Raw genomic sequence first — 21,704 nt, forward strand, 5'->3', positions numbered from 1 at the left:
CGCACCGGATCAGCGACCACGGCTCACGGGCCCAGCCGCTCCGCGGCATGCGGGATCCTCCCAGATCAGGGCATGAACCCGTGTCCCCGGCACCAGCAGGCGGACTCTCAACCACTGCGCCACCAGGGAAGCCCCCCAATTCACTTTTTGCTAGTATGATTTCCTTGTCCCGCCCTCTTCTGCCTATAAAAGTCTTTCATTTTATACAGCTCCTTTTTACCTACTAGATGAGATGCTGCCCAATTCCTGAATTGTTGGATAAAGCCAATATCTTTAAATTTTACTCAGTTGAATTTTTTTAACACAACTAATCTGAATGTCATTTTTTCCCTTTTAAGTCATTATCAGTTTAAGATGAATGCTGAAAGGATGATTGACATGATCTTTGGGGTTTGCTTTAAAATAGTCCAGATATTTTAAACAAGAGAGAGATGAAACAAGAATGAAAAATGTTGATACAATTTCTGAAATTCTAGAAGTTTATTATACTTTTCTTTGAGATTTTCCACAATAAAAAGTTTTAAAATTTTAGCTTTTTCTATTTTTCACTCTCTGAACTTCCTTGAGAGGGGTCCTGGCCACCGGAGGAGGAAAACTGCACAACCATTCCTTCGCAAACCTCTGCCTGTCTATTCCTGAAACCTCAGGAGGGGCTTTAATCTTTGTTATACAGGTTTCACCTGCTGTCCGAAAGCAGAGCGTTCCTATGAAACCTTTTGGAAGCCAAAATGGCATAAAGTGAGGAAGCAATTACCCTAGAAGACATCTTGCTAAGGAAATAAAGCACAGATGTTCAAATACACAGTTCAAAGCTATAGCAGGGAGATGCTGAGTACAGTGTCCCAAGACAGAGCTTGGCGATGCCACTGCAGCCTCTACCACGGCTGCTGTAAAACAAACGCCGACTACTATTTTAAATTTTCGCCTTTTCCCATAAAAGTGAAAATCACATTTCTTTCCACTAGCAAAAATAGGTACTAATATGGGTCTTCGGTAAAAGCGAAGCGGCCTGTTGTGAACTTTCTACCAGCGGAGGAATACCTGTATTCGTTATTAACATATAACAAGTATCTATAGATTTCATTTTAAAACAAAGAAAGCTGGCTTTCCGCACATAACCCAAGCTGGGGGGCGTGGAGGGGGCGTTATTAAATCTCCGCCAGTATTATCCCAACCTCTTTTTATAACCAGAGTATCACAATTCCTTCCAGGAACGGCCCTTTTGCCCCTCACGTCACAAGACTGTGGAGAAAGTGCAGAGCGTCGGTAGATATCCGTTCCAGGGCTCAGCCCTCCAGAGAAGGAAGCCTCGTCCTCTTCAGGCCTCAGTTTCCACCAAGTGAAAGAATAACCGGGCGATCATACCGGCCCCCGGCCCCTCCCGGCCCGCGGGCAGCCCCGCCCCGCCCCGAGGGCGGAGACCGGGCGGAGCAGCGCGCTCTCCTCCGCCTCCTCCCGACTCGCCGCTGCCCCTGGTGCCGGCGGCGCATGTGCCCGGCAACCCCTCCCCGGCCCTGGATTCCACTTCCCCTCCGCTCACGCTGCAGCCGCAGCCGCCTTCAGGCCCCGCGCCGCCTCCGGAGTCCATGGCCGGGACGCGCTGGGTGCTCGGGGCGCTGCTCCGGGGCTGCGGCTGCAACTGCAGCAGCTGCCGGCGCACCGGCGCCGCCTGCCTGCCCTTCTACTCGGCCGCCGGCTCATTCCCCTCGGGAGTCTCGGGCCGTCGCCGCCTGCTGCTGCTGCTCGGGGCCGCCGCGGCCGCCGCCTCTCACACGCGGGGCCTCCAGACTGGGCCTGTGCCGGCCGGGAGGCTGGCGGGGCCTCCCCCAGCGGCCGCCTCCGCCGCCGCCGCGGCCGCCGCCTCTTACCCGGCCCTGCGCGCCCCTTTGCTGCCGCAGTCGCTGGCGGCGGCGGCGGCGGCGGGCCCGGCGCGCGGTTACAGCCAGGTACGTGGGCGCCGAGAGGGGCCGCGCGCGGGACCCTTCCCCGGCAGTGCGCACGCGCCCCCGCGCCCCTCCGCGTGCGCCTCAAGTGCGCGCCCCGGGATCCGCGGCACGCGCCACAGCCCCCCGCCCGCTCCCACCCTCACCCGCCCAGTCCTCCTATTGGGCCCCAGAACAAGGGACGGTCTCCCAGCGCTCGGGTTTTCTCCTTGTTTTGTTCTCCTCTCGAGTCTCTGGTCGGTTGGGCAGTGTAAGTGTGGCTGGGGGTGAATGTTGAGGCCTTGTTTCCCGCCCGCCCATGGTAGGTTTTGTGAGGCTGTTGACGCCCCCACCGCGCATCTCTGTCGCTCTCCGCCCGCAGGTGGTGAAGTTGGGAGGCCGGACCCCCGGAGGGCTGGGACTCTCCGTGCCGCCCGAGCACTAGGCCTGGGCGGCCCTTGGTGCGCCTCGCGGCCCGCTGCTACGAAGGTTCACGCACACACTTGCGTGGGCTAGGTTTGTGGGGAGGGAGGCTGGACCCCAGCGCTCTCCTCGCTCTCGTGTCCCTTGGGAAAGGCGGGCTGCCCCAGTTACTGAAGGTCACCTCTGCACCTTCACTTCCTCTGACAGAAGGTCCTTTCGGACCGTGGGTCACCGCTGATGGGAAGGACAGTTTGGAGACTGACATTGGGGGAGGGGGACCGAGGGGAGGGGGACCGAGGAGAGGAGGCGTCTGGGGCTGAGGCGATGGTTTGGGGACCCAGGAGTGAGTCTACAGTATTTTTTTTTTTTTTTTTTGAGTCAGTGTGTGCTTTAAGTACTCACATTGCAAATGTTTTGTGCCTCGTAGGAAGCTTTCTTTTCTGCTTCTTACGTGGCATCTGGGAAATGTCCGCACACTTTTTGACTACCATGTTCCTGATGCCTTGGGTCATATTATTGTTAATTCAATTTGTGCTTCTCCTTGAACTTAGGGAAACTGGGAAGCTAATCAGCGTGGCTGCTGTCTGCCAGTGGCTGAGCTAATTGATTTGAATCCTGGCCCAATACTTTCTGTTGCCCTTTTCAGTGAAAGCTTGTGATGCTTATGGAATTCTGGGAAAATGGGGAATGTTGCTCTTATTAAAAAAAAAAAGCAACAAAAAAACTGTCTCTAATAAGCCTTTGTGACCTGGTTACTCTCTTTACTTGATTATTTTTTTCTGTGAATTTGACTAGCATAATGATCTGTTGAGGCTCTGCCAGTAAGTAAGCCTCTGTGCTTACTTTTATTATTGATTGCATAAAATTATGTGTAAATTTCCACGAAAATGATGGGGATATACAAAGGAGTGAAGTATCTCTCTCTTTAGCCCAATAGAGTGCAAGTCATTTGACTTAAAGCCTGAGTTGTCTTCCCATGTTGATAATTGAAGTGCTTGTTGCATTCTTATTAAATAATGTATGAGGCCTCTGCTGGAGGTTTACATTTATCATTGACTCCTTAAAATTAGACATAAATCTTCGTGTAAATGGTAGGATGGTACAGAGAAATCTATTTCCTTAGCCTAGTAGAGTGCAAGTCTTAAAACCTGAGTTGTCTTCCCTGGTTATGGTTGTGCTTGTTGGAATCTTATAACATTTCGGTTTTTGTTTAGTGTTGTAAAATAGAGTTCTTTGGGTATGTCTCAGGCTCCTGTTACCTCACACTACTGCTGTTGCCTTTTATGATCTTTCCCTTATTCAGTTGGTCTGACATACTAGTTGACAAATTAATCTTTCCAAGCATCCTGCTGTCTTGTTGATTTACACACTTCTAAATGTCTTTTATTAGCTCCCCTTTGCCTACCAGGTTAACGACACACACTGAGCTCAACCCTCAATTCCTCTGCTATGTGGTACCCAGTTTTTTTTGCCAGCTCATCTTCTTTGGCTCCTAATTGTACCCTACAGTTTAGCCAAATGGAATTATTGCTGTTTTGCAAATGGGCTTCTGTTCATACTGTTTCTTCCCCTCACTTCTCAAACTGGAATGCCTATCCTTTATATATTTCTCTCAGAATTCTAGCCTTCCTTCAAGGCTCATCTCGTATCATGTCTTGATTCTTCTGTTGGTGCTCTGTTATGAATTTCTATAATATCTTGTATCTTAATTATAGCCCTTAAAGCATCTGTCTTGTGTGCTTGTCTTAGTCTGGATGGTACGCTTTTTGAGATGAGGGCCTAATTATGGTGTGCTGTGATTAGGAGATACATATTTGTTAAATTGAAGGGACCCCGGTTGTCCTGCCTTAACTAAAACACTATTATGAGGTGTACTTCGGGACTGATGAATTTAAAAACAAGCCTGGAATAAAATTTATGTCCTGCCAAACCATTAGGCTATACATGCTTATTGCTTTAGGATGTACAATTTAAGCCAAAATAGGATGAGTTAGATTTGTGAATTTTACTTCTTGCCTCTGAAATACTGATGGTCCCCAAATAATAATATCCAGGGTGTTAATTTGTAGAAATAAACTTTGAAAATAAATTTTCTAAGTAGGTTGTTCAAGAAATATTTCTACATTTCTTCATTTCTCTTGGAAGGAGTCCAAAACTACCTACCTGGAAGACCTTCCACCTCTCCCTGAATATGAATTGCCTCCGTCCAAGTTAGGAGAGGAAGTGGACGACGTTTATCTCATTCGAGCTCAAGGATTACCGTGGTCGTGCACTGTAGAAGATGTGCTTAGCTTTTTCTCAGGTATATTTTATGTATGTTTTGAATATGTAATTTCATCTGACTGAAAGGTAGTCCCATAAAATTCAAGTTAGGCTGTGCTGTAGACATCTTATTTGATGCATGGGAATTGTCTCATTCTGGCTGGTTACATATGCATAGTGACATCATGTGTATCATTTGTCATATATACCAGGTTGAATACCGAAAAAATTTTAATGTTAAAAAACTACATGATGCAAAACCAGTTTTCTCTGAAGTTTGAATACGTACATATCAAAAGGTGAAACCTGTTAGCGGGAATGTGTTAGTGAGAATATAGATTGAGTAGCTTTTTATGTAATAACATACATTTAGAATACAAGATCACTTAGCAAGTGATATAATTCCCTTAATAACATGTTTGAAGGTTTATGCATCTGTAGTTAAAGTTTCTGTATCTGACTGATTTTTAATTTTCCTCCCTCTTAAGAAGCCTTTAGAAGATGTTGCCTTAAATGTTCTAAAACAATGTAACTGTATTAAGTACCTGATATGCATTTGTGTGGGTCAAGCAGTTTATAAAGCCACTTACATCTTCAGCTTGCTCCCAGTATAAGTAGTGTGCAGTATGGGGATGTCTTTCTTTGGTAATGAAAAGGGGGAAAAGTTAAATTATTCTTATAGGAGATATATTAGAGTTCTTATGGATATGATCATAACGAAAGAAGACACTTACGCAGAAACCGTATTTTAATTCCTTAAGTGATTTGAAACTGATTGTAGAAGCATTTGGAAGTCCATATTACATTTTGTATTGAGCCTAGCCTGATTTGCCATTTAATGATCAGGGGGTCATAAGCTTTTGTGCTAAGGTTCGCTTATTTCTCCACATGGAACATTTTAGAGACTACCAGCTCATCAGCATTTGGACGTCTTCAGTGATGGGGGTTTGTGTAAGGAAAATGACAGGCATTTTGGATATTGCTTTGTTTGGGTTTTGGAAGATTGCAATTCTAGTGACTTGTATGATTGATCTAAAACTTTGATTTCTGGTTTTAATTGATTTTACTCACATACTTTCAGACTGCAGAATTCGCAATGGTGAGAATGGAATCCACTTCCTCTTAAATAGAGATGGGAAACGAAGGGGTGATGCCTTAATTGAAATGGAGTCAGAGCAGGATGTGCAAAAAGCCTTAGAAAAACACCGCATGTACATGGGGCAGCGGTATGTGGAAGGTATGTGAAGTCGTGTTATAGCTTTTCGGGTTCATTACATTGACTGTACTTTTCAAGGCAGCTTCATTTGATCCTGTATTAGATATTATGAATAGTGAAGTAGTTAGATTCTATGAAAAACCCTTTTCCAGGGTGTGAAAATGAAGCACACAAATAATCTCAGTTTCTTATCTATAAAATGAGGGTGTTGACCCAGTTTACTTCAGAAGTTGTGATGTTACAGCTGGCGCATAGTAAATACTTGATAAATGTCATTTATTATTTTCTCCAGAGAAGTATGTAAGGTTAAAAATACTAGTTTTTAGATTCCTGGATAACTCACCCAGTGTGATTATTTTTTTAATGGCTTCTTCCTTTGTTATGTAAATATTGCATACCTTTTGTGCTCTTTTTCTTAGTATATGAGATAAACAATGAAGATGTGGATGCCTTAATGAAGAGCCTGCATGTCAAATCTACACCTGTGGTAAATGATGGTGTGGTTCGTTTGAGAGGACTTCCTTATAGTTGCAATGAGAAAGACATTATAGACTTCTTCGCAGGTGCTTTTCAGTTATATTGTGTTGGGGCCTCATATCTTTTCCCCCCATTGTTTCCTTCTTTATCTTAGGTGAACCTTCTCCTGGTAACTGCATGCAGTTATATTAGGTTGTTTAGGGGAGAACTCTTCACTTGGATTGCCAGTATTTATAGATTATATAAGTGTTTTGATCTAAAACACTGATCTTTGGGGGGTGTCATATTTCAAAATAATTTAATGTGGAGGTTTTTTTTTTTTTTTTTTTTTAACTATTGAGGAAAATATCCTCTCATGAGAGTGGCTGTATTTGTCTTAGACAATAGTGATTTATATGATCTAAAAGCATTAACATCTAGGGAATTCCCTGGCAGTCCAGTGGTTAGGACTCTGCGCTTTCACTGTTGAGGGCGCGGGTTCAGTCCCTGGTCAGGGAACTAGGATCCTGCAAGCTGCACAGCACGTCCGTTTAAAAAAAAAAAAAAGCATTATCATCTTAGGGGTAAAATATGCACCAGTAGTGATGTTAGTCTAAGTCTCTGTATATAACTAATGGCAAAAAAAAAATTGTGTGTTTTAGATGGACTGCTTGGACCCTAAATGTTCTGGGAATGTGTGGGTGTTAATTAGCTTTTGGCTGCATAATAATTTTCTTCCCATTAGGCATGTATTCAGCTTTGGGACTGGCAAAATAGGCCCACAATTTTACTAATAAACTTAAAAAGAAATTCTTAGTATTTGAATGAATGTGTTAAGTCTAAGAATAAAAAAGCTTCTGTTAGCAGCACTAATTTGTAATAATTTTTTGACATCCTAGGACTGAACATAGTAGACATTACTTTTGTCATGGATTATAGAGGGAGAAGAAAAACAGGAGAAGCCTATGTGCAGTTTGAAGAACCAGAAATGGCCAACCAAGCCCTTTTGAAACACAGGGAAGAAATTGGCAACCGGTGAGTGAAGCAGATACTAATGTTGCAGAAGGATCATATTGGCCAATACACTGGGTCGTTTTGATGAATGCAGTATAATATGACTGTAAAATTATCTAAACACAGAAAAAGTAGAGAGAGTAGTATGATGAGCTGTCAAATGCCCATCACTTAGATTAACAAATTCTTAACATTTGTTGTATTTGTTGCATCTGTTTTTTCAGTATGCATCTTTAAGAAAACATTTTTACATTATCCCAATATTATCACATTTAACAAAATTAGTGATAATTTATTATCTAGTGCCAGTCCGTAATCACATGTTCCCATTTATACCCAAAATGTCTTTCTCCAGTTGCTTTTTTTTTTTCCCTCACCAGAATCTAGACATGGTCCATACGTTGTATTTGATTGTTATGCTTCCATTTCTCTTCAATTAGAGCAAATCCCCATTTCCTTTATTTTTATGTTCCCTCTCCCTTTTTATTATTATTATTTTTTCTTTTGGCTGCATGGAGCAGCTTGCTAGATCTTAGTTCCCTGACCAGAGATTGAACCCAGGCCCACGGTAGAGAAAGCATGGAGTCCTAACCACTGGACCACCAGGGAATTCCCCTCCCCCTTTTCAAGATGCAATTGGCTTTTGAAGAAATTGAGTCATTTGTCCTGTACAGTGTCTCACGTCCTGTGTTTATCCTTTTGCTTCCTCACAGTGTCACTTAACTTGTTCCTTTGCATCCTCTATTATTTCCTGAAAACTGGAAGTTAGACCTAAAGTCTTAGATTGATTCAGGTTAACAATTTTGATAATAGATACTCTATAGGCAATACTGTATACTGCATATCACATCACACTAGGATACACATAGTGATGGGCTGAGTTCATTTCTGTTTTTTAGTTTTCTTTATTTCTTTTTCTCTTTTATTTTACTCTTTTTTTGTGTGCTCATTTGTGTTTTAACTTTGGGGGAGTACTCAAAAGTGTCAAATTTTAATTCATTGTCTTGCTTGTTTTCTGACCTTTTTTCTTGAATTCTTTGAAGTTTAAAAAAGTCATTCCAAAGTCGTTCTATTTCAGGATCTACGTATAGAATTGGTTCAAAGGTCTTTATTAAAAAACTTTTAATGAAGAAAATACATGCAAAACACACACCGCCCCCCTTAATTTTCTTTCAGTACTCTTCATATTTTCTTATAACTGGGAACACGTCAGTAATATGTTTTTATGTGGGAACATCAAGGCAGTGTATAGATCTCTTCAGTAAATTAAGAAATGTTGCACATCTGGGTCTGTAAATGCAAAGGATTTGTACAATTCAAGCTTAATAACCTAATTTGGAAAAGCATTGTTGAGAAAAAGAAAACTGGTTCCAGAAACTTGGATTTAACAGTTCCACAGCCAAACAGCAAGTTAGAATTGACATTTAGTTCATTAATTCTCATTAGCCTCTTAGTGAAGTCCTGGGAGAAGTTAGCTCCTCATATATTGTGACTTTTAATATCTTAAACACATATGAATAATTTTCACAGAATTGATTTGTAAGACCTCAAGAGATTGTTAATCAACTGTAAAAAACAAAATGAAACCTTTCTCACTAGATTCTTGTCATACACACAGTTAACCTTTGCATATTTGTCCGCATGAAGCAAAACAGGGTAGAAAACATTTGTTAAAATGTATATGAAGAAAACTTACCTTGGGAGGATTAAATCAGTGACCTGCTCTGTTGAGAGTACTTTTTCATGGGTGAATATCTATGTCCATTTTTACTTTATGCCCCACCTGTTGTCTTTGGACACCTCTGTTTGTTAGCTATCAGAAATAATATGTATGCATGTTTTATTTTAATTTATTTTATTAAAAAAAAAATTTTGGCTGCGTTAGGTCTTCGTTGCGGGCCTTCTCCAGCTGCGGCAAGCGGGGGCCGCTCTTCGTTGCGGTGCGTGTGCTTCTCATTGCGGCGGCTTCTTGTTGCGGAGCACAGGCTCTAGGTGCACGGTCTCCAGTAGTTGTGGCTCGAGGGCTCTAGAACGCAGGCTCAGTAGTTGTGGTACATGGGCTTAGTTGCTCCTCCGCATGTGGGATCTTCCGGGACACAGCAAGATCCGCCTGCATTGGCAGGCAGATTCCTTTTTTTTTTTTTTAACATCTTTATTGGAGTATAATTGCTTTACAATGGTGTGTTAGTTTCTGCTTTATAACAAAGTGAATCAGTTATACATATACATATGTTCCCATATCTCTTCCCTCTTGCGTCTCCCTGCCTCCCACCCCTCTAGGTGGTCACAAAGTACCGAGCTGATCTCCCTGTGCCATGCGGCTGCTTCCCACTAGCTATCTATTTTACGTTTGGTAGTATATATATGTCCATGCCACTCTCACTTTGTCACAGCTTACCCTTACCCCTCCCCATATCCTCAAGTCCATTCTCTAGTAGGTCTGTGTCTTTATTCCTGTCTTACCCCTGGGTTCTTCATGACCTTTTTTTTTCCCCTTAGATTCCATATATATGTGTTAGCATACAGTATTTGTTTTTCTCTTTCTGACTTACTTCACTCTGTATGACAGACTCTGGGTCCATCCACCTCACTGCAAATAACTCAATTTCGTTTCTTTTTATGGCTGAGTAATATTCCATTGTATATATTTGCCACATCTTCTTTATCCATTCATCCAATGATGGACGCTTAGGTTGCTTCCATCTCCTGGCTATTGTAAATAGAGCTGCAATGAACATTCTGGTACATGACTTTTTTTGAATTATGGTTTTCTCAGGGTATATGCCCAGTAGTGGGATTGTTGGGTTGTATGGTAGTTCTATTTGTAGTTTTTTAAGGAACCTCCATACTGTTTTCCATAGTGGCTGTATCAGTTTACATTCCTACCAGCGGTGCAAGAGTGTTCCCTTTTCTCCACATCCTCTCCAGCATTTATTGTTTCTAGATTTTTTGATGATGGCAATTGTGACTGGTGTGAGATGATATCTTATTGTGGTTTTGATTTACATTTCTCTAATGATTAATAATGTTGAGCATTCTTTCGTGTTTGTTGGCAATCTGTATATCTTCTTTGGAGAAATGTCTGTTTAGGTCTTCTGCCCATTTTTGGATTGGGTTTGTTTTTTTGTTATTGAGCTGCATGAGTGCTTGTAAATTTTGGAGATTAATCCTTTGTCAGTTGCTTCATTTGCAAATATTTTCTCCCATTTTGAGGGTTGTCTTTTGGTCTTGTTTATGGTTTCCTTTGCTGTGCAAAAGCTTTTAAGTTTCATTAGGTCCCATTTGTTTATTTTTGTTTTTATTTCCATTTCTCTAGGAGGTGGGTCAAAAAGGATCTTGCTGTGATTTATGTCATAGAGTGTTCTGCCTATGTTTTCCTCTAAGAGTTTGATAGTTGCTGGCCTTACATTTAGGTCTTTAATCCATTCTGAGCTTATTTTTGTGTGTGGTGTTAGGGAGTGTTCTAATCTCATACTTTACATGTAGCTGTCCAGTTTTCCCAGCACCGCTTATTGAAGAGGCTGTCTTTTCTCCACTGTATATTCTTACCTCCTTTATCAAAGATAAGGTGACCATATATGCGTGGGTTTATCTCTGGGCTTTCTATCCTGTTCCATTGATCTATATTTCTGTTTTTGTGCCAGTACCATACAGTCTTGATTACTGCAGCTTTGTAGTATAGTCTGAAGTCAGGGAGCCTGATTCCTCCAGCTCCGTTTTTCGTTCTCAAGATTGCTTTGGCTATTCGGGGTCTTTTGTGTTTCCATACAAATTTTTTGTTCTAGTTCTGTGAAAAATGCCAGTGGCGATCCTTATCAAACTACCACTGGCATTTTTCACAGAACTAGAACAAAAAATTTCACAATTTGTATGGCAGGCGGATTCTTAACCACTGGCCACCAGGGAAGCCCTGCATGTTTTATTTTAAAAGAGTTCAATGTAAAGTTACTTTGTACCATTTATGCCTGTTCACTTTTGCTTTGACATAGATACATAGAGATATTTCCAAGCAGAAGGAATGAAGTTCGAACACATGTTGGTTCTCATAAGGGAAAGAAAACGGCATCTTCTCCCACTGCTAAGTATATAACTGAGCCAGAAATGGTCTTTGAAGAACATGAAGTAACTGAGGATATCCGACCCATGACGGCTTTTGAAAGTGAGAAGGAAATAGGTCAGGATTTGCCTCTTATTGAAACTCATTGTGTCTGCCTTGTACGTTTTGATATTTGTTAAAAAAATTTTTTTATGACCATGTTGTATCAAATTGTAGATTATAGGACAAAGGAAATTGAGTTAAATGTTTAATTTAATATGTCTTTGAGTGTAGTATGTGCTATGAATACAGTCGTCCCTCAGTATCCCCAGGGGATTGGTTCCAGGACCCACCATGGATACCAAAATCCATGAATGGTCAAGTCCCATAGGCAGCCCTCCATATCCACGGGTTCCACATTCACAGATATGGAGGGTTGAAGATGGTCTTAATTATTTCATTGGTTTTTTTTTTTTAATTTAATCATTTTTGCAGATTCTGTATCAAAACCTGGGTTGCACATATACAACAAAAAGAAGTAAGATGTCAACATTTAAACTTAAGGTGGGAAATGATGTGTGTAGAGAGCAGGATTGTTGATTAAAGTAAGGTGTTTTGTTTGCCTCTGTGTTTAATTATTCCTTTGATTCTTAATCCCAAAGCAACATTTGGAATCTTTAAAAGTTTGATAAATACTTTTTAAATTTGTGCTCTAGGATTATCCTGTTAACCATATTTATTCCTTTTTTTTTTTTTCAAAGTGACTATAACCCAGGGAATTTCTCTTGTCTTTATTTTTACGTTCATAATCATTTTTCCGTCTCTCAGTTGTTAGAGAAAGGTACGTTCTTTTGTAATCTGGTAATGGTTTGAGACACTAAATCCTTACGAGTGTTCAGGTGATACTTGTTAGGCAGCAGAAATTTCAGATCATCTTGGCTTTTAAAATTGAAACCCTCTTCGTTACTAGGGTATTTCAAGAGTAATTGAGGATTTTGTCATAAAGGTCATTCCTAATTATAATCTGCTAATAACTTTTGAAGTGTTTATGTTCTTGACAGTGCTTTTTGTCCCATTTCTTAGAATTGCCTAAGGAGATGTCAGAAAAGATCCCAGAGGCTGTTGATTTTGGAACTACGTCTTCACTACATTTTGTCCACATGAGAGGATTGCCTTTCCAAGCCAATGCCCAAGACATTATAAATGTGTGTGGCAGTAAGATATCCAATCTCAGTAGCTTTGAACAAAAGTTCTAAAGTTTTGAACTTCTATTTAGGGAAGGTAGAGAAGAAAAATATAGTATTTCTGCAGTATCTTTGGACAACAAGGTGGCATCTCCACAGTTGTGGGGGCTTGTTTTATTTTCTTTGGCTGAGAGATGTGGGTTTTATTACATTCTAAGGTCATGTGTATAATGGATGATAACATTTCATAGGTGCAAAATAATATGGCGTAGGTTAAGTATTCAATGTAAAAAAGCTTGGTCTTTCTCTAAATTAGTTCAACCCATTCATTTTTTAAAATTAATTAATTAATTAATTTGGTTGCACCGGGTCTTAGTTGCGGCACATGGGCTTCTTAGTTGTGGCATGCGCAAACTTTTAGTTGTGGCATTGAGCCAGGGCCCCGTGCATTGGAAGCACAGAGTTTTATCCGCTGTGCCACCAGGGAAGTCCCTCAGCCCATTCATCTTTGAGTTTAAGAAAAGGAGACTCCGAGAGCATTTGTCACAGGGCAGTTATATACTAGACACGAATCTAGTACTCCTAAATGCCTGGAGTTATCATTACACCATATAGCCTTCTTGCATCCAGCTTCCCTGATTTTTGAGAAAAGGAATTTTTAAAATATTTTCATTTTATGATAGGTACTCTATGAAATGAAAAGATGAAATAACAGAGTCCTTATTGACTTCCTGAACTCCAGGATGTGTGCTTAAGGTAGATGAAAATCTAGGATCCAGTTAGTAGTGGGGCCTCAGAATTAGTTAGTAGTGGGGCCTCAGAATTTGTCTTTATTACTTCAAAAAACCTATTAAGAATCATATTTTTACCTAAATGAAGGTTGCACAGTCTCATTAAAGAATTGGTTTGGTTTGGAATATTAACCACTCAGTGTGGTAGCTCTGTTTAGGTAGTGCTGATAAGAAACTTATTATCAGCTCCATGTTTGATTAAAACATGGTAAAAATGAATTATTAAGAAATGAAGTGTAGGGACTTCACTGGTGGTCCAGTGGCTAAGACTCCGCACTCCCAATGCGGAGGGACCCAGGTTCGATCCCTGGTTAGGGAACTGGATCCCACGTGCCACAGCTAAATGTCCCGCATGCCACAAGTAAGATCCAGTGCAGCCAAATAAATAAATCAATCAATATTTAAAAAAAAATAGAAATGAAGTATATTTGACGGACAGTTTTTAGAAACGGGAAAGGAGGTGTGTGGGAGGAATAATAAAAGTGGTCCTTGTTGGTATAAAGAAAAGTTTGATAACTATTGTATATTATTGTATTGTGTATATAGTTTAAGTTCTCTGTGAACAGATACTTGAAATGTAGCCGTGAGTTCTCAGAAGATCAGAAGAGCCAGCAGAGGTAGTAGATGTGTAACTACATTGTTGCTTAAAGAGATTTCCTACAAATAAATTTATCAGGTGTATGAATGAAAGTCTGAAAGAAAAATACAGAGCCACCAGACTTCTAGAAATTGACCTAGTAACATTATGTTCCTTTTGGCTTCCTTTGTTTGTTGTTTAGTTTTTTGCTCCACTGAAGCCTGTTAGAATCACCATGGAATACAGTTCCAGTGGGAAGGCCACTGGAGAAGCTGATGTGCACTTCGAAACCCACGAGGACGCTGTTGCAGCTATGCTCAAGGATCGGTCCCATGTTCGTAAGTGCTGCCCATGGTTTTTGTTATTTTTGATGTCTATCTTTGTTTACAAATGCCTTTCTCTGTTTTTTGTGGGGTTTTTTTGTTTCTTTTGTTTTGAGAAAAGCCAGCATAAAGCACTTTAATTGCAATAATAAATCTTGAAACTCATATGTAGTGCAGGGGGGTAGAAGTAGGGGTGGAGGAATAAGCAGCAGTTTCGCTCACCAGATCACTACACAGGACAGCACAGGGGTGAGAGAGGGGGAAGGAGAAGCCAGGAAACTCTGAGATCAGCAGGGGGAGCTGAGCATCAAAAAACAGGAGATGCTGAAGCTGTGATGACCAGCATCATTTTCTGAAGACAGCACTCAGGGATTTGTCATGATGGCTGGGCTTTCATGGGTGTTAAGTGTCTACAAACAGTACCTTCAATTTAACTTTCGATTAAAGTTCTTAGAATTAGGAAGTGGAGCTTGGATAGCTATGAGATTACAAAAGTCCTAAATATCCATTAGAAAAACCACGGGATGGGAAAAAAAGCCAGGTCATGAAGAAGGCTTCAGAGGTCCCTGCTGGCCTGGGGACAGACACCTGTAGTGTCCAACATCTCAGTGAAAACGATCTGCTTTCAAAAGGCAGAGGGTTAAGAACGGATCCTTTTTTGTCATTCTCAGACCATAGATATATTGAATTGTTCCTGAATTCATGTCCGAAAGGAAAATAAGACTTCCAGGGATTCCAGAAAATAAGGTAAACTTAAGAGGTGCAATTGTGTAAATTATTTTCAGTTGATAAGTTAATCATTAACTCACAGATTTATAATACGGTTGAAAACCATTTTAATAAACATCAAACTAATCATGATAATTGAAGCCTGACTATAGGGAATGAAATTCTCCTGGGAAATAGAATTCATTATGATCATACAGTAGCTCTGAGTATTTTCCCCATTAGAATCTTTTTGCATCATTCCCAACATTCATCATGCTATGTGCTTAAAAAGAACTTTTCATCTTTAGTAGCTGTATGTTATAATACACTGAAAATGTGCCTTGTGTTAGCTTGTCGTCCTATAAAATTTACATACATTTCCTCAGTTCTAAGATATTTTTTAGATATCTGAAACCAGGGTGTGTCATGGATTTGTACACTTAATGTAACACTGCTTCTTTTCCTGAAATGGTGTTATGAAAATTGTCCTAGGAAGTACATAGATTTCAGAGTTTTATCTGTGACAAATCAACTAAATATGTATTGATGTCCCTTCCCTGACTCAGTGCCATGTGTTCTCTTTTTCCCCATAAAATCTTTTAATATATTGTATTGTGATCATTTTTCTACATGTAATGGGGCTTTCCTTTAAGACACTTACCTGTAGTGATTTCTTGAAAACACATGGGGCATTTGTTTACTATAGTTGTCATAGGCTATTTTTGGATATAAAGTCCCACAATCTCGTGGGATTTAAATATTTACATTAGCTAAAATCTATGCAAAATATATTCTGCGCCCAACTCTGAAAATCTGCTATCTTCATACCAGGCTGCAAACACTAATGCCTAACTAATTTTCTTCACCTTAGCTTAATTGGTTTGTCAGATAACTTGCAATAAATCAGAAAGAAAAAAAACTATTGAATTTGTAGTTTTAAATGGTATGGGAACTTGCGCAACACATTTTCATTTTGAGTAAGCATGCAACATTTTTTGTTTTATTTTCAGGATGAAGCAAGAAGCATTTCATTTGCACATCTTTCTTGGACATGGGATCTAAAGTTCCAGGTTTTTAGCAGCAACTGCTAGAGAAACCATTTGGGGGTTTGGGGTTAATTGCTTATAAGAAAAATTCCATAGTGGACTGTTTAGAAAGAAAAAGGAAAGATTCAGTTTGGGATTATGAAATAAACCACAGATTTACTTTTTTGTTTAAACTGTCCAGGATCTGATTAAAAAATCTGGTCTTTATTTTATATGATTAAACAGTTTTCATAGACGATTTGTGACCCAGTGTAAAGACTACATATTTTTATTCAGCGCTGTCCTTTAAAATCTTTCTCCCATTTTAAAAATGATCTGTTTGAGGTTTTGTTTTTTGCCTGTGAATTAAGAGCTCTGATGTGAAACTTTTTATGGAATGAAATACTGATTATTTTAACCAAATACTCACCAAAGCAAGGAAAGGTTTCAGACCTTTGAACCATTATGGTTTGGCAGAGTTATTTTAATTTTAGGTGTATTTGGTTACTTAGATAGGGGTAGGAATTTTAAAAAAATCAAAACAAAAAACAAATACCACAGGTTAGTGAGTGTAAATGACAACAGTTTGGCAGTTTTATGTCTTTAGAAATGTTTTGCCTTTCTAAGCCTTGTGCTGAAGGCATTTAACATTGGTGCCTGTATAATTAAGGAGGCAATTATAGTCTTAATGTAAAAGTTGTCTGACCCCTGCCCCCCCACCTGTTTTTGGTTTTGGGGTAGACCTTAAGGTGTGTGTTAGTCTCAATACTGTGAAGTGACATGTCATAACAGTCCTGACTGGTAAGGACATTAATGGCTTCACTTGAATTTAAACCAGCTCTACATAGGAAAAAATCTGAGTCTCATTTGCTTTTTCAGTGGGGTAGCACATCCCATATTTTAGAACAAGTAGGGGTGCCTTGCTTAACTACAAATAGCATTTAATGTATAATCGTGTGAAAGGATTATGGATAAAGCTGTATTTCTGTCACATTGTGGCAGTATTTTCTGCTTTAATATTAAACAGCTTGTTATTTAAATATTGGATCAAAATGGCTGGCTTCAAAATGTAGTCATTAATAAACTAACTTTATGTGTACCTGTGTAGGAGAATCAAAGTCCTGTATGTTTTCTTTGCCTTGTTCCTGTTCTCAGGGTGACGACTGTCACGTGGTTACCAGGAGATGCAGTTCTAGTTCTTAAAGTTTAATTAGCCCAGATTTCTGAGAGGTGGTATCTGGAAGAGAGATTATGTCTTCTCTCACTTAATACATAACCATCTTTGATTACCAGCTAAGATACGGAATCACTGTACTGTAAGTAGTCAATAAATGAAGGCTTGTTTCAGGCTGAAGATTACCTAAGAGTATTTATTTTGGAGTGTGTGAATCAACCTAGTACATTTTTATTACATCAAGTCCTGGTATATTATTATAAGAAGAAATGGTTAGTTTGTAATTGTGTTTGCTTTTATCATCCTATAAGAGCATGATTCAGTCAACCAGCTTAACATCTTCCGTATTACGACCTAAATAGAAACGTATTTTCATATGTGGTTGAATGTATTGAGCTATAAGAACTGGTGTCTGTAGCCATATGAGCTACTAGAATGCGATCTTTTCTTTCTCCCTCTAGCAGTAGGTCTGTGGAAAAAAATCTGTAGTGTTGATTAGGATTGGGGTTGGTGAGGAATTAATTCATTTGCAATTACTTTATTTTAAACCTAATGAGGGACTTCCCTGGTGGTCTAGTGGTTAAGACTTCATGCTCCCAATGCAGGGGGCCAGAGTTAGATCCCTAGTCAGGGAACTAGGTCCCGCATGCCGCAACTATAGACCCGGTGCAGACAAATAAATACGTAAAAATAAAAAAGATAATGAGTTTCCCTTGCACATCTCTCTGAAAAGAATGAGAGCAAAGCATTAATATATTACGTGGTGGGTAAGCTTGAAGTGTGTATCTTCTTGTCACACTAGTGGCCAAGTTCTCAGAAAAAAGGTGGGCATTCTTGGGAAGTCATCTTATGAATTCATATACTTTCCTGTACTTCCTTTAGTAGGTTATTGCTCATAATTTACATTAGTAAATGAATAATTGCTGACAAGGCAAATTACTAGAAAATTACTAGAAAGGGAAGAAAAACAGATAATAGAATAAAAGTAATCTTTTATTTTTATCCCATCTAAAGACATACTTCTCCCTCTTGAAATTTGACAAGACTGGATTATGCATCATCATTTGCTATTGAAAGAAATAATGACAATGAATTTTGCTCTTCTCTTTGGGTCCTCTTTGTCTTTATAATTTCCTTTGTGGTAAAGCTCTCAGAAATAGTGGGGTTGGATATGTCCAGGTTACCCATATCCTGCTTTGGCTAGCTCAAAGGAATTGCAAGGGAAGACGCATAAGGAGCATGTAAATACCAAGGAGAAGATTGTTGAAGATTGTGATCTGATCTGATATACTCACTTCTGCCAGGGAATTAAGCAGAACCATTTTGTGCTTGTCTTTCCACGTCTGGGTCAGACGCTTCTGCCAGGTGGCAAGGGAGACTGATTCTGCTGTGGAGCAGTAGGCTCTAAATCTTTCTCACTTCTGTGGTGTGGAGAGAAAGAAGCAGGAGAAAGCCACTTCCATCTATGTGACATTTTGAGGCAGTGACCCTGCTTATTATTAGTTAACATGCCCTATTGGCATCCTCTGCCCTAAACAGTCCCTTAGCGGGTTCTCACTTGGAGATTTTTCTCTGGATTACATCTTGATCATTTTATAATTTAAAACATTCCATTATTTTGAGAGTTTTCCCTAAATTATGTGAAAGGGTTCACGTTCAATTGGTAGGGCCTGTGTTATAGAGTAGAGTGGTATCTCTCAGCAGTAAAGTGCCTAAGTTCCAGGGCTTTGAAAAAAAAAAATTGCTCTAATGTAGTAGGAATACATTTTTCCCGCCTGAATTCAGCAGATCAGAAAATAAATCTCTGAAGTTTGTACGAAGGGAATAAAGCTGCTATAAATATTTGTGTGTAGGTTTTTATGTATACATAAGATTTCAACTCATTTGGGTAAATACCAAGGAGTGTGATTGCTGGATCATATGGTAAGACTATGTTTAGTTTTGTAAGAACCTGCCAAACTGTCTTCCAAGATGGCTGAACCATTTTGCATTTCTACCAGCAAAGAATGAGAGTTCCTGTAGCAACTCATCCTTGCCAGCATTTGGTGGTGTCAGTGTTTTGAATTTTAGCTATTCTAATAGGTGTGTAGTGATACTTAGTTTTAATTCGCAGTGCCATGATGTGCAGGATGTTGACATCTGTATATATTTGCATCGGCATATTGTCTTTGGTGAGGTGTGCAGATCTTTTGCCCAGTTTTTTTAGTTGGGTGGTTTTCTTACTGAATTTCAGGAAGAGGATATAGGAAGGTTTAATTTGGTTCTTAAACCTCGATGATACGAAAATAAATAGAATAATTTTTAAATTTTGTGGTTTTTTGAAGGAAATAAAATTCAAGAGATATGAAGGGCTATACGGTGAGCAGTTTCCTTCCCATCCTATACTTCAGCCACTTAGTTCCCCTTCTCAGGCAACCCTGTTATCAGTTTCTAATGTAAACTTCCAGTGATTTTACTGTATAGATAAGCAAATATTAATAGGCATTTTCATTTATTTAAAAAATATAAATTATAGCATAGTATCCATACTATTCTGTACATTTCTTCCCATTTAATTACATTCTAAATATTTTATATCCGTATATAAAATCCTTCCTCATTTTTTAAAATGATTGTACTGTGTGGGTGTATTTCATTTAACCTGTCCTTACTGATGAAGATGTAAATTGTTTCCAACCTTTTGCTGTTATACTGCTGAAATGAATTACCTTGTATAAATTTGTATCATTTTGTACATACATAAATTTCTCTGTAGGATAAATGATCAGAGTATGTGCACTTGTAATTTATATCTAAAATTCAATTGATATCTATAATTTGTTTTTCCTTAGTTTGCACCAGCAATGCAATGCAAGTGTCCATTTCCCCATAGCCCCCCAACACAGTGTATTAGCAATCTGTTCTTTGCCAATCTGCCAAGGTTAAAAAAAAAACACAGAATGGTATTCTCTTATGATGGAGCATTTCTTCACGTTTAAGGGGCTTTGGGATTTTTTTTCTTATAAATTTGTCTTCATATCCTCTCCCCATTTTTCTTTTTCTCTTATAATCCCCATCTACTTATCCTCATTAATTTTAAATCAACTTCAAGACAGCATCATTTTATCTGGATATATTTCAGTGTACATCTCTTTTAAAAAAAAGACTTTAAAAAGTACCATCATTCCTAAAAATACTAATTTCTTATCAAATATCTATATGAAATGTCATTTTATAAAAGTATATTTGAATCATGATCTGAACAACAGTCCACACATTGCAATGGTTATTATGTCTCTTTTTTCCCCTGCAACATGTTTTAATAAAAAAATTCAAGTATCTGGAAAAGTTGGATTAAAAACATGCCTATACCTACCACCTAGATTCTACAAGTAACATTTTGCCATATTTTCTTCATCATGTATCTGTGCACCCATCAGTCTTTTTTCTTTATGTGTGTCAAAGTTGTAGACATCTATACTTGAATTTTAAGCTTTGTGGCATCCATATCATTAAGTAGACTTCTTGTTCTTGAGGTAAAATTTACAGTGAATTGAACAAATATTAATTTGATGAGTTTTGACATACAGCTGTGTAACCCAAACCCCTTATACAAGCTATGGAACATTTCCATCACGGCAGAAAATTTCTGTAGTCAATTCCTGTACCTCTCCCATCCCTTTTTATTAGGATTTTGTCTTCACCATAGATTAGTTTGGCCTATTCTAGAACTTCATAGAAATGGAATCAGTATGTATTATTGTGTAAATTTCTTCCTCTCAGCATGTGTTGAGATTCATCTATGTGTTTCAGCTCTTTGTTCCTTTTCATTGTTGAGTAGTATTCCATTGTATGAATATGCTATAGTTTAACCTTTCACTTGTCGGGTGAACAGCTTGTGGGCGCTGGGCTGTTTCCAGTTTTTGGCTATTATGAATAAAGTTGCTGTGAATATCCTGTGCAAGGCTTCTTGTGGACCCACGTTTTAATTTCTTTTGGGTAAGTACTTAGTAGAATATCCTAAATTGCAAGGTTGATATATTTTAAATTTTACTAGAAATTGACATACCCTTTTCCAGAGTGGTCATCCTGTTTTAAACACCCGCAAACAATATGAGAGTTCCAGTTGGTCCACATCCTCACCATCTGATGTTTTCAGCCTGTAATTCTAGCCATTCTGTAGATAGTGGTATTTCATTGTGGTTTTCATTTGCTGTCCCAATAAATGATGTTGAGCATATTTTCATAAGCTTATTGACCATTCAGATATCTTTAGTGAAATTGAAGTGCCTGTTTCTTATTTCTTTTAATCTTAATGTTTCCCCTTCCATTTCTTTTTTCCCTTCTTATTTGTTGAAGAAATGCAATAAACCTTTAGAGGTTTTCCACAAGCTGAGTTTCGCTGATGGCCTTTCAGTGATGTTAAATGAGCACTTTTCTATTGTGTTTGGTCTTTTTCTTAATTAATTGGCTTAATTGGCAGGAGACCTTGCAATGAGCTGGCTTTAAATACTGCCCCCCCCACCCCCTGACAGTTTGTCACTTTATTTGCTTATCATGGCAGAAATTGTTTTTATGTGGTAGATTTCTTAAATCTTCCCCTTTTATGGCTTC

General features: G+C 39.1%; 1 protein-coding gene across 1 annotated transcript; it reads left to right on the top strand.

Moving 5' to 3' along the window:
- Positions 1-1,493: 1,493 nt before the first annotated feature.
- Positions 1,494-17,293, top strand: GRSF1 (G-rich RNA sequence binding factor 1). The gene is made up of 10 exons (XM_004283572.4): positions 1,494-1,946; positions 4,491-4,647; positions 5,689-5,844; positions 6,243-6,386; positions 7,179-7,314; positions 11,283-11,467; positions 12,413-12,534; positions 14,084-14,219; positions 14,876-14,951; positions 15,923-17,293. Exons 1-9 carry the CDS (start codon positions 1,587-1,589, stop codon positions 14,923-14,925), a joined length of 1,446 nt encoding a protein of 481 aa, XP_004283620.1. The 5' UTR covers positions 1,494-1,586; the 3' UTR covers positions 14,926-14,951; positions 15,923-17,293.
- The last annotated feature ends 4,411 nt before the right edge of the window (positions 17,294-21,704 follow it).

The sequence above is a fragment of the Orcinus orca genome, chromosome 4, assembly GCF_937001465.1.
Source record: "Orcinus orca chromosome 4, mOrcOrc1.1, whole genome shotgun sequence".
Classification (NCBI taxonomy): domain Eukaryota; kingdom Metazoa; phylum Chordata; class Mammalia; order Artiodactyla; family Delphinidae; genus Orcinus; species Orcinus orca.